General features: G+C 43.6%; 1 protein-coding gene across 1 annotated transcript in view; it reads right to left on the reverse strand.

The window, feature by feature from the left end:
- SLC49A4 (solute carrier family 49 member 4) overlaps positions 1–9,898 on the reverse strand; it is a 107,928-nt gene extending 98,030 nt beyond the window's left edge. Inside the window, exon 1 of the mRNA XM_048485712.1 lies at positions 9,294–9,898. Within this exon, the coding sequence (XP_048341669.1) occupies positions 9,294–9,696 (403 nt within the window). The 5' untranslated portion in view covers positions 9,697–9,898. The remainder of the gene's footprint in view (positions 1–9,293) is intronic.
- Between the last annotated feature and the right edge of the window lie 2,505 nt (positions 9,899–12,403).

Here is a 12,403-nt window from a genome sequence, read left to right on the forward strand (position 1 = left end):
GACCCTCATCTAAACATACACAGCATAATATTTCCTCTCCAGGTGCAGATGGGATCTCTCAGCAAGCATTCAGTTGCAACCATTCCTTCTATGTTTGTTCCCAGGTGGACACAGAACATCAGCACTTGCCAGGAAATTCCAAGTTAACTCAACGCAGTCCTGTAGCTTCAGCTCTTCCCCACGCCATGAGCACTTAAGATAGAACCAGGTCATAAGAGAGCCCTGTGTGTGTGAGTATGCATGTACATTTCTTAGAAACCTTGGGGGACCAGTAAGGAAATGCCAGCAGGCATTTCAGCGACTTAAGACTGCTTTAACTTCTGAGCCAATTCTGGTGCATCCCAACCCTAATCTGCAATTTGTAGTACATATGGATGCTTCCGACCAAGCTCTGGAGGCGGCACTACTACAGCAGGGTGTGGGGGGTAAACTGTCCCCTTGTGCCTATCTCTCCATGAAATTTTCCGGTCCTGAACTGAACTGGACGGTTGGGGACAAAGAGACAGTGGCCATTAAAGAAGCCCTCAGTACTTGGCGCCATTGGTTAGAGGGTGCCGCCTTTCCTTTTCAGGTTTGGTCAGATCATAAAAATTTATCAGCTCTCTCCACCCCCAGTAAAACGTCGGCGAAGCAACTGCGGTGGGCTGACTTCTTTTCCCGTTTTCAGTTTACTGTACATTTTTTTCCAGGGAAAACCAATCGGTTGGTGGATGCGCTTTCCCGCCTTCCTCATAGGGCGGAAACATCCTTACGCGCCATTCCACGTACTGTGCTTTCTCCATCGCAATTGGGTCTGGCGGTTACCCGGGCTCAAGCCCGCACCCATCTCGATCCGCCCCCAGTTACTCCTCTTCATTTCACCACGCCCCCATTGTATCTGATAATGTCTTGCCCCTTCTGCAAGACTTTCTCCAGGTGGGGAAAAGCCCCGTTCCGGAAAATGAAGGGGGGCTGTTGCGGGACAGAGCATGGCGGAAGGGGAATTGTTGGTATGTCCCGCTGCACCTCCGCGAAACAGTACTCCATGCTGGTCATGATGCCAAGCAGGCAGGCCACTTTGGGTTTTTAAAAACACTGCATCTGTTACGGCGCCAGTTCTGGTGGCGGTCCATGCGGAAAGACATTGAGAATTATGTCAAAGAGTGCCCTGTTTGTGCTGAGGCTAAATCCATCCCAGGAAAGACCCATGGATTATTACAGCCCATCCCTCTGGCCAAACGTCCTGGCAGATTATTTCCATGGATTTTATCACGGATCTTCCAGAGAGCCAGGGTAACACTGTGCTATGGGTGGTTGTGGATCTTTTTTCTAAACAAGCTCATTTTATACCCTGCTCCATTATTCCCTCCGCACCCAGCAAATTTATAGATTGAATTCTGCTCCTGCTAAGATAATTTCGGACAGGGGTCCTCAGTTTGTCTCCAAGTTCTGGAAAACGTTCCTGGCCCTCTTGGGGGTCGAATCTGCCTTATCTTCTCCTTATTACGTGCAATCTGACAGCCAATCAGAACATACAAATCAGACACTGGAGCAGTACCTGCGCTGCTACACTATCACCAAGATAATTGGGTGGACTTGCTACCATTTGCTGAATATACGTATAACAATGCGGTGCACTGTTTTTGAGATTGTTTCTGGCTGACCCGCACCACCTTTTACTTTGTTGGGCTTGGACCCATTGCAGCCCCCTGAACTTGATCATTGGATCCAAACTATTGTCAAGGGATGGGACTCGATTGGGCTTGCTTTGCACAAAGCCCAAGAGACTCATAAAATGCAACCAGATAAACATCAAACACCATTTCCTTTGCATGTAAATGATTGGGTGTATCTGTCCACGAAGAATCTCAGAAATGTTCACAAATATTCTAAGCTGGGAAAAAAGTTGATTGGTCCTTTTCAAATTGTGCAGGTGATCAATAATGTGACTGCTAAGCTAGACTTGCCTAAACCTCTCAGCAACATTCATCCTGTTTTTCATTTCAGCTTGCTCAAACGGGCTCCAGATTTCGATGCCTGGCACGGCCCCCGGAACGCCCTCCTCCGGTTCTGATTGATGGACACAAACATTACAAAATCGACACTATCCTGGATTCCCAGGTTCATAGCAATCACTTACAATATTTTGTTTCGTGGGTGGGATTTCCTACAGGCCATGATCAGTGGGTCTATGCTACGGATGCACACATCCCCATTTTAGTTACTGCTTTCCATAAGGCGTTTCCTGGCAAACCGGGGGGAGGAGGTTCTTAGGAGGGGTGGAATTTCAGGATGCTATTACTGTGTGGACTGTCCTTGAGTCTTTCCCACCTGTCAGCCCTGGTTGTCTGCCTAGGACGGGGAATTTCAGCTTGCCTGTGTGAAACTATGCTTTGTTTAATTTGTTTGATTTCTTGTGGCAGGAAGGAGGCTTGTGGCAGGAAGGAGGCTATCACAGTTCTGAGGCTCTCAGAACTCGCATTGCCTGTATTCGACTATGACTGCCAGTACAATAAAGAACTGAGAACAGTTACTTTTGCCTGGACTTTACTAGTTCGTTACACCCACCTCTTTGTTGTCGCCATGCAACTTCCATTCTGGGAAATTGCCTGAGGTTTGTGTGTGTGTGTGTGTATTTTGTTTCTGGTTGTTGTTTTTTGAGCTGTCTTGTATCTATTTAAAGTTTCTTGAAATATTAATTCACTAGCAAGGTCTGCAATGCTGAGCAGCATTAACATTTTGAATGAGCATTAACATTAACATTTTGAATGAGGCTCAGGAGGAAAGGAAGAGAGGAAAAGTGGTGGAGGCAGCTGGTGTGGGGATAGGAAGATGGGAGGGCAGGCAAGAGCAGACCCAGCCTTGTCAATTTCACTGGGTTCACCACTCCAGTGACAGACTTTGAACATAATACAGAGCATCATCAATCACTTTTTTGAGCAAGGAGTGTTCCCAGGTGGGCTGAAGGAGGTAGTGGTCCGCCCACTCTTGAAAAGACCATCGTTAGATCCTTGTGATGTGGCCAATTATCTCCCCGTTTCGAATCTTTTGTTTCTTGGGAAGGTAATTGAAAGAGTGGTGTTGGAGCAGCTTCAGGGCCTCCTGGAGGACACAGCGCGATCCCTTCCAATCCGGTTTTGTGATGGGCATGGGATGGAGACCATCCTCATCGCCATCACAGACACATTCCACATGTAGGTTGACTGAGGAGGTTCAGCGCTGCTGGTATTATTGGATCTTACTGCAGCGTTTGACGTGGTCGATCATGACCTTTTGGTCCACCGCCTGGCCGTCTCTGAGGTGCGAGGCGTTGTCCTTCAGTGGATTGCCTTGTTCCTCTGGAGGCAAAGTCAGCAAGTGTGGCAAGGGGAACAAGCCTCCCAGAGGTGCCCGCTTTGTTGTTATTTAACAACATGTGCATGGCAACAACAAAGAGGTGGGTGTAACATGCGGCCCCTTGCTCAGCTTGTATGGAGTTTTGGGCTGATGACACTCAGCTCATTCTGTTGATGGAGCAGGGGGGAGGCCTATGGCCCTGCAGCTCTACAGCACTGTTTGAAGGTGGTCGCTGGTTGATTGAAGCAGAGCAGGTTAAAACTCAATCCATCAAAGACAGAGAACATAAGAACATAAGAACATAAGAACAAGCCAGTTGGATCAGACCAAAGTCCATCTAGTCCAGCTCTCTGCTACTCGCAGTGGCCCACCAGGTGCCTTGGGGAGCTCACATGTAGGATGTGAACGCAATGGCCTTCTGCGGCTGTTGCTCCCAATCACCTGGTCTGTTAAGGCATTTGCAATCTCAGATCAAAGAGGATTAAGATTGGTAGCCATAAATCGACTTCTCCTCCATAAATCTGTCCAAGCCCCTTTTAAAGCTATCCAGGTTAGTGGCCATCACCACCTCCTGTGGCAGCATATTCCAAACACCAATCAAGAAGTGTTTCCTTTTATTAGTCCTAATTCTTCCCCCCAGCATTTTCAATGAATGCCCCCTGGTTCTAGTATTGTGAGAAAGAGAGAAAAATTTCTCTCTGTCAACATTTTCTACCCCATGCATAATTTTGTAGACTTCAATCATATCCCCCCTCAGCCGCCTCCTCTCCAAACTAAAGAGTCCCAAACGCTGCAGCCTCTCCTCATAGGGAAGGTGCTCCAGTCCCTCAATCATCCTTGTTGCCCTTCTCTGCACTTTTTCTATCTCCTCAATATCTCCTCCTCAAGAGGATTGTGGGGAGGGGATTGAGGGTTTCTAGCCACCGGTGCTAGAAGGGATCCCTTTAAAACTGACCTCTTTGGCCCACAACCCGGGGGTCCACCTGGATTCCTCTCTTCTATGGAAGCCCAGGTGGCCCATGTGACCTGGGTTGCTTTCTTCCACCTCCAGCAGGCTTGGCAGTTGGCCTCCAGGTTACACTATTATAACTCGCTTTACAAAGACCACATGTGCATAAATATCATAAATGCAAGTTTTCTAAGGCCAGGATCAGTAACAAGCCCAATCTGTATAAAATTCATACAACACAGATCTACTTTGGAGCACCAGTTCTCACATTATTGTGAACTAGAACTAGTAGGCAAATAGCACCATGCAGTTCAATTAAGATCGAACAGAGCTTCAAGGCTGTTTTCATTCAAAGGTAGACTGCCAACATGAGCAAATTTCAGCATGAAGCCATTTTCATTTTTTAATAGTCACATAAAAACAAAGATTTTTAAACTGTAAATGCAGTACAAAAGTGCAAAACTAGGATGTCACGCTATCTTCAACCCAGAAGAATTTAGCAATTTAACTGTTTCTTTAATAACTCATAAGAAACTTTCTTTCTCATTTCCTTTAAGATGTCTTAATTTAGTAAAGTTTTTTGTCTTCTGCAACATTTTGTCTTCTGCAAAATTTGATGCAATCCCATTTCAAATCATCTTCCCATGCATTTAATTATTTGGCTTTATTTTATCAAAATATTTCATTTTAAAATGTTGCAACCTACCTGAAGCCTTTCAGACATAGAAAGACAAATGTATTAATTAAAACTTATGAAATATTTCTAAAGGAGGAACAGGAATGTCCTGTTCTAAAATGTTTCTAGCATAATTGTGTGTTTTTTCCGGCACTTTCAACCAAACCATCAGCATTCTCCCCAATATTGCATCATCAAGACTGTTCATACTATATTGGGAAAGATAGCATTTATTTCCCTATTTCTAACATTTCACATTTAGTTTTTATTAAATCCTCAATCTTTTTTACAACTGATCTCCAAAAGGACATGGTCAAAACCTGCATGTTTTACTTGTCTGACTATAGACAGAACCCAATAAAACTTATACTTTGCTCTCAGGTTTTAAGACTCTTTCCCATTTTTCACACACTGATCCTATTATTGTTGTTTTTTTTTTACTATAAAGTTCACACAGTCTATAGTAAGTGAAGAAATTCAGGTTCCTTTTCAAGCCTGACAGAGATAGTGTAAAATCTCTTAATGATGGACTCTTCCTTTGAAGTTATTCCATAGAACAAAAACCCTAACCCTAATCTTCCAGAATATATTCTTCCTGATCAAAAGTGTTTCCCCATTAGATCCTAGGAATTGCAGTTTTTACTGTTGGATTTGTGTCCATTCATTCTTTTATACAGGAATGCATAATATGGACAGAAGGAGAGTACTGTTAACATGATAGGGTGTATTAGCATGAGCCCAAGAAGGGATAGCCACTGTTATTCAATGTTGTAACAGTATATATCGGTACACAATTGGCATCTTGGCTTGTTGAAGGGTTTGGTTCCTGGGTTTGTCTCTCTGTTGCATGGCCCACTGTTAATAACAAGTTTTGGGGTGGGGGCCGGGACTGTAAGCATGGAAAGGCCTCCAACCCAATATTACTGAAAGAAAAATATCATTGTAGTTTCTAACTGGCTGCTCTTTGTAATCTCTCTTCACTACCACCTTTCCGATAGTTGGAACTTTAAGAATAAATATATCCCTTTGGATGTATATTCAATGCAGCTATATAATTAACCGAGCTCTGCCTCACAAAAAAATTGACATTCTTTAAACATGCCACTAAACTTCCATTCTATTTACCCCTCTAGGAATTATGGTCAAGAAAAGACAGACAAGAATCATCTGCCCTCACAAGTCCAGGCTGATTCAATTATTTTTTTTCTTCTGATATAGATAAATCTGTCAATGGATATGGAAGGGGGATGAAGAAACAGCCACATGGCAAAGTACTCTGTGCAGAATTATTTTATCTGATCTATTTTCCAAGGATAGTCAGAATGCTTCCAGTACTCATTTACAAGACAACTTGTTCAAACTCTCCAGGGTCAGGAGAACATCTGCTGCAAAAGATAAACTAGATGCTCTAGGATAAAAGTACTTGATTATGGCTTATTCCAGCTTTAATTATTCAAGCTACCTGGCTTGTTTCTATGCTGTCTACCTGTTCTTACAGAAGTGATGGATGGATGGATGGATGGATGGATGGATGGATGGATGGATGGATGGATGGATGGATGGATGGATGGATGGATGGATGGATGGATGGATGGATGGATGGATGGATCAAACAAAACTGCAGAGGTTGGAGAACGTGAGAGTGAGTACACTCCCAACTAGAGGAAAGTGGAAGAGAGGGGCAGTAATGTCTAATTTGTGTAACTGGGAAAAGCTAGATGTCCTGGGTTTTAAATCCCTTGGAGCCACTATATCAGGTTTACACACTTAACATATCCCAAGAATATACAACCTGGGAAGCCACTTGGAATTTTCTCACTAAGACTTTTTTTAACATATTGTATCTTTCTGCTTGTTATTTAATCATCTAAAACCTTTTAATGCTACTTTAAATGCCACAATGCGCAGCAGCATCCTGTACTTGGCAAGCAGGACAGTTGAACTGCTTGCTGTCATTAAGGACACACATGCAACTTTGTTCTGTACTACTGATTCAGACCCTGCCACCATTATCTGGACACCACAAAAACATTAGCCTGGAAATCATTAACCGCAGCAAGGAGAAGAAGGCGGCACACAGCTTGTTCTGGCAAATAGGGCTCTTATTCCAGTGTGGGACCTCCTCAGCTTGCTCTTTCTGAGCCACATATGATACCATAGCTTGTGAAAACAAGACTGGAATGAATCTTATCTTCTTTAACACAGTTTTAAAATATGTCTACAAGGAGCTATCACATTTCAGAAAGTTGGAACATTCTGCATTCATCTACCTTTGGAAGGCATTTATAACTACATTAGCCCCAGACAAAAATGTAGGACCAATCTGCTGTGTTACTGAATGAAGGGAGTCCATTTATAAGCCATGCAGAATCCATTCTCGTTTATTACTCAATGGTGTGTTTCTTCACACTTTCTGAATGGAAAGTACGTTTCTACAGAGTCCATTGACTGTCTCACTCACTGCACTTAAACAAATTAAGAAGATATAACAGCTGTGGTTCTAAAAGTAGTATAACTGGTATAAAAATGCACATGCATTAAACCAAATTATGAAAATAATACATGTTTCTCTGACCTTCCAAATTACTTAAAAAAAATCTCACCCTAGAATCCATCTTTCAGCAAGTGTTTTCTAGTTTTATTTATAACCGATAGGAATTTTCCAGCATGAAACAAGGCAGATTTTCATGTAGCTACTAGAATCTAGATCTTCACTGACTACCAAAACTTTTAAATAGCCCAGAACTAGGATGACAAAATGAACGTAACTCGTCTACAGTCACACTGGTCCAAAAGGAAAAGCCAAGAACATAATCCACATAATATCATTTCATGTCAGTATGTGGCAAATGTTATGGCAGGCAAAGTTCTTCCTAGAATCATGGCCTGAAAATGGCCTGGTGTTTTGTTTGTTGTAAAGCACAGCATAATGCAGAGTTCTGGGCAACTCAGAAGTTTGCACTCTGCTATGTCATTGGATTGGTCCTAATAAAAAGTATTACATTGATTATATTCTTGGCTTTTTGAAATGAGCATAAACCCAGCATTGGTAAAATGAACAAACAAGTCCAGTGCTTAGTACACTGATTCCCAATTTGTACGGGAGGCGGGGGGGGGGATTTTTCCACCCCCCACGTGACCAGAATTGGTGCGCCCGGTGTGTTGCGCACCCCCGCCTGGTGGCTTCGCCACTGGATCTAGGATCAGAAGAAAAACCCTCCTCACTGTGGGATGGTAGTAGGCTTTTTCATTGCCATCCTCCAGGTTAGTAATCCACCATTTCTTCCCTACAGAAACAGTAGGAATTATTTTGGTGGCCTAACTAATTTTTATTTGTCATGTTATTTTCAATTTTAGGCTTTGACTACTGCTTTATTAATTCATATTAATGTTTTTCATGGTTTAATTTCACTGTTAAAGCTTATTGATGTTTGTATGGGGGGGGTCTGCTGAAAATGTTTTGCCTTTTTCTAAATGTATGGTGTCTACTGTTTCATCAGAGTTATCTTCTATGATGCAACAGCATCACCTTAGGAATGGAAAGACAGGGAAAAAACATAAAATAAATAAATAATTAATTAAAATACATTATTGAAGTGATATTGGTTATTCATTATTAAGTCACCAACTTTAATCAACATAGCTATGTACGTCATTACAGTAATAATTCACATCCTTTCACAATACAATAACTTTTGGACATTTCCTAAATTACATTCACATCAAGATGCTACAGGCCTCAGGAGAGCTAAGAATGACAAAAAAGGCAGATATTTGAGGAGACCAGAATAGACTTCCACGTACAGACAAAATATTTGCTATAGGAAGGGAATTATTACACAAATGTTATTTCTTTCACTATTATCATACCATGCTAAACTTGAGCCTCAGGGGTTAAACAAAAACTTTGATGACAACTTAACATTAACACAGTTAAGAACAATGACAGAAATCAAAGTGAATCAAAGTGAATCACTTACCAACATCCTGTCACTGTTATGGAAGTTATTAATGTTCTTTTTAGAATTAATACAGCGATGGCAAAACAACAACAAAACTCCAGCCGGTACCAATGTTTATTTCATCAGGTAACCTCCCCAAAAGATAAAACTCCACAATGTACATGAACTCAAGCTAAGTGTGAGGAAACTGGTTCACTTTATACACTTTTCCACTCAAGAACACAGCTGTCAACAAGGGGGACTGACAGGCCTCAGTTCCTGGCCTTCCTACCTCACAGGTTCGTTGTGACAGTAAACAAAAGGCAAACATTAAGCGCGTCTCTCTATTCCAAGTGCTGGCCAGGGAAGCCACAGGCTCCGGCTGACGGCCTCCCACCCTGGCCTTGCTTACCCTTCTTGTCCATGAGCCACATGAAGGCGAAGCAGGGCACGAAGCCGATGGGCCCCCAGAAGACGAGCAGCGCGATGTCCATGCTGGAGAAGTCGAAGGCCTGGCGGGCCGAGCTCTGGATGGGGCCCCACGTATTCCACACCAGGCCCTGCACGAAGCTCAGCAGCGAGAAGAGCAGCAGCACCAGCCAGCGCCGTCCATACACGCGGCCGGGCCCCGGGGCCACGCGCGGGGGCCCTGCCGGCGGTAGCGCTCGGCCCCGGGGCAGGACTCGTGATGCGCCCGCAGCCGCCGGCCTCCGGAGTTGGGCATGTTGGTGATACGGGGCCGGGGAGGCAAAAGCGGGCGGAGGTTGTGGCAAGAGCGGTTCTCGCTCTTCGGGGCTGCTCCAGTCCAAGCCCATCGCCGGCAAAACGGCGCAAGCGGAGCCCCGGCCACCCGGCGCCTTAACCCGATTTAACCCACCCCGAGCGTCGCAGCGTAAGGAAGGCAAGCACTGGGAAAAGACCTGCCCAGCCGCATGCGCGATTCAGTCGGGCCTCACCCGCACCCGAAGCTCCTCTCTGCACCAGCCTTCTCGCCTAAGGGTGCCAAAGGGAAGGCGCGGAAGGGGCGGCGATGTGGATGATCATATGCCCCTGCCCACATGCCTCGGCATTTGGCATTGCCACAGGGCCTCCCCGTAAGGTCCTCCCCACCTGCTAGCCCTGCCTCTAACTTCTTGTTTTGTGCCAAGGAACATTCAAAAATCAAATCCCATCAATTGTGGTCTGCAGTGCTTCATTCCATTCTACCGCCTGAGATCCTGAATTTTGCTGTTTCATTTTGCATATATCCTGGTTATAGAACATTTTAGAGTCATTGACACGGCTGCGTATTTGTGTACACCCGTGCATGCATGTGACTTCGAAGTGGCAGCACAGTGTGAGGTGAAATGAAGGTATCAGGGCTACCGTCCTTCGTCAAGGGTTGGCAACGCTCAGTGAAACCTGGAGATCTTCCGGAATTACAACAGATTTCCAGACTTCAGAGATTAGTTATCCTGGAGAAAATGGCAGCTTTGGAGACTGGACTGTGTCGCGTTATACCAGAGGATCTCAACTTTTTTGAGTCTGGCAACCTTTGGAATTTCAACACAGCGTGGATAGATACAAAATGGCTGCCACAGTTCACCTTCAGTCACACAATGAAGATTCCTGTGCTGTAGTGACAGCCATTGCCTCAGCAAAGTTTTTAACTATCTCCATAACCATTCCCACTCCATAAACATTTCCACTGGCCCGCTATAGCTTTGTTGCACAGAAATCTTGCATGGCCCCTCCCACTTTCTAAAAACACTGGTGGGCATCAAAAGAGTTGTCAGCTGGCACCATGGTACCCATGGGCACCATTTTGGAGACTCATGTATGATACCCTGCTGAGATGTCTCCCCTCCCTAATCCTGCCCTCCCACGGTTCCTCCCCAAATCTTTAGGAATGTCAACCCACAGTTGGCAACCCTCACTCACTCATGTAAAACTTAACAATACTGCAGTCATACGCAGAGCAGGTCTAGATTACATTTATCTGAATATATGACCATCCCAATTTCCAAGTATTATGACTGAACTCATATAAGAGATACCAGAGTGATGCACTCACATAAGCAAATTCTATCCCTGATTAATATGTAAGGCTTATTCATAAATTTTAGTTACCCCCTTGTAACAAACACTTTAGGATTGCTCTCCCCACCCCCCCAAAAGCACTGAATGCAACCCAATTTCAATAGGATTTAATGCCAAGTAAGTAAAATAACATGACAATCTGATCCTAACTATGGGCTCAGAAAGGAATAATTCTATTTAGGACTGTATTGTGTGTGTCCAGGTAAGACAGCAAGTGGGAGCTAGTTAGGCATCACCAACTCTGCTGAAGGTCAAACATTATGATAGTCATTAGCATAATAAATATTAGTATTTGTAAAGTGCCTTGCAAATTAAAACAGGAATCCAGTGGCACCGTCTTTAAGCTTAGATAAATTGTTCTTGGTTAACATCACAGTAATCAAAGTCAATACTGATATGTTTGCAGCCTATGTTATTCCCAATCAAGATAGAAAAAGAAATGATTACTTTCTGTTTCCATCTCATTGATAAAATCATGCTTATGTGTAAAATATGAATCTGATTTTCTTAACATATGTTATCTTTTCCTCATAATATAAATGTGCATCAGGTTGACAGAACACAAGTATGGGAGTTGTTTATATTATTTTGTTTCTTTTGGGAAGGAATTTCTCAAAGTTGCTTCCCTAGAATCTTTTTCCCAGTATCATTTGAGTTACATGGGTTTTGTCAAAATAGAGAAGCATGGTTACAGATCAGGCATCGCAATTGGGGGTCTGGACGACTGTCATCCACTGGGTAGGTGGAGGAACGAGAAGAGAGCTGGTGATGCCAGCCCAGAAGCAGGGAGGGGAAGCAGAAGGCAGAGGAGCTCCCACCCACCCTCAGACCCCTGAAAGGGATGTGGAGGACGGGGGGGGGGGGGCAGTCCAAAACCCAGGAGGTGGAAATAATATTCCAGACAAAGGCACCAAGACCCTCCTGATAACTAACTCCTCTTCTAGCCTTTCTTGTTCCGCAGCTTTTAAAAACAACATTACTTTCAGCATAAGCAGGTAATTTGTAAAAACATGTTTAATACCACCCCAGTTGAAACCTCCATTGTTTTTAATTAACACTGTATTGGTTAATATTAGCCCTAAACTTGAACCTTATTATTTGATTTTATCTTTGAACATACAGACCTGAAAAAATTTGTCACTATTCAGTCAAAAGACTTTCCTACTGTTGCAGACACAGATTATGCTATATAAACGTATTACTTCATTCCATGTTACAGTGTTTACCTCCCCCTCCCCCGAAAAAAGTCTGATAATCTGAATAATTTCCGCAGGTTATGTAATCAATCTAAATCTTGCTTCTCCAGAAACATCATTCACTTCTCCAGAGATATCATTCTCTCTCGTTAGATCTACTCTCAGTTCAGAGCTGTGCCGAAAATTTTACTCCTCAGTGAATTGGAAAGCCATTTTCATTTAGAACAATAATAATTTCAGGTGTTGA

Source organism: Sphaerodactylus townsendi, linkage group LG02 (assembly GCF_021028975.2).
Source record: "Sphaerodactylus townsendi isolate TG3544 linkage group LG02, MPM_Stown_v2.3, whole genome shotgun sequence".
In the NCBI taxonomy this organism is placed as follows: Eukaryota; Metazoa; Chordata; class Lepidosauria; order Squamata; family Sphaerodactylidae; genus Sphaerodactylus; species Sphaerodactylus townsendi.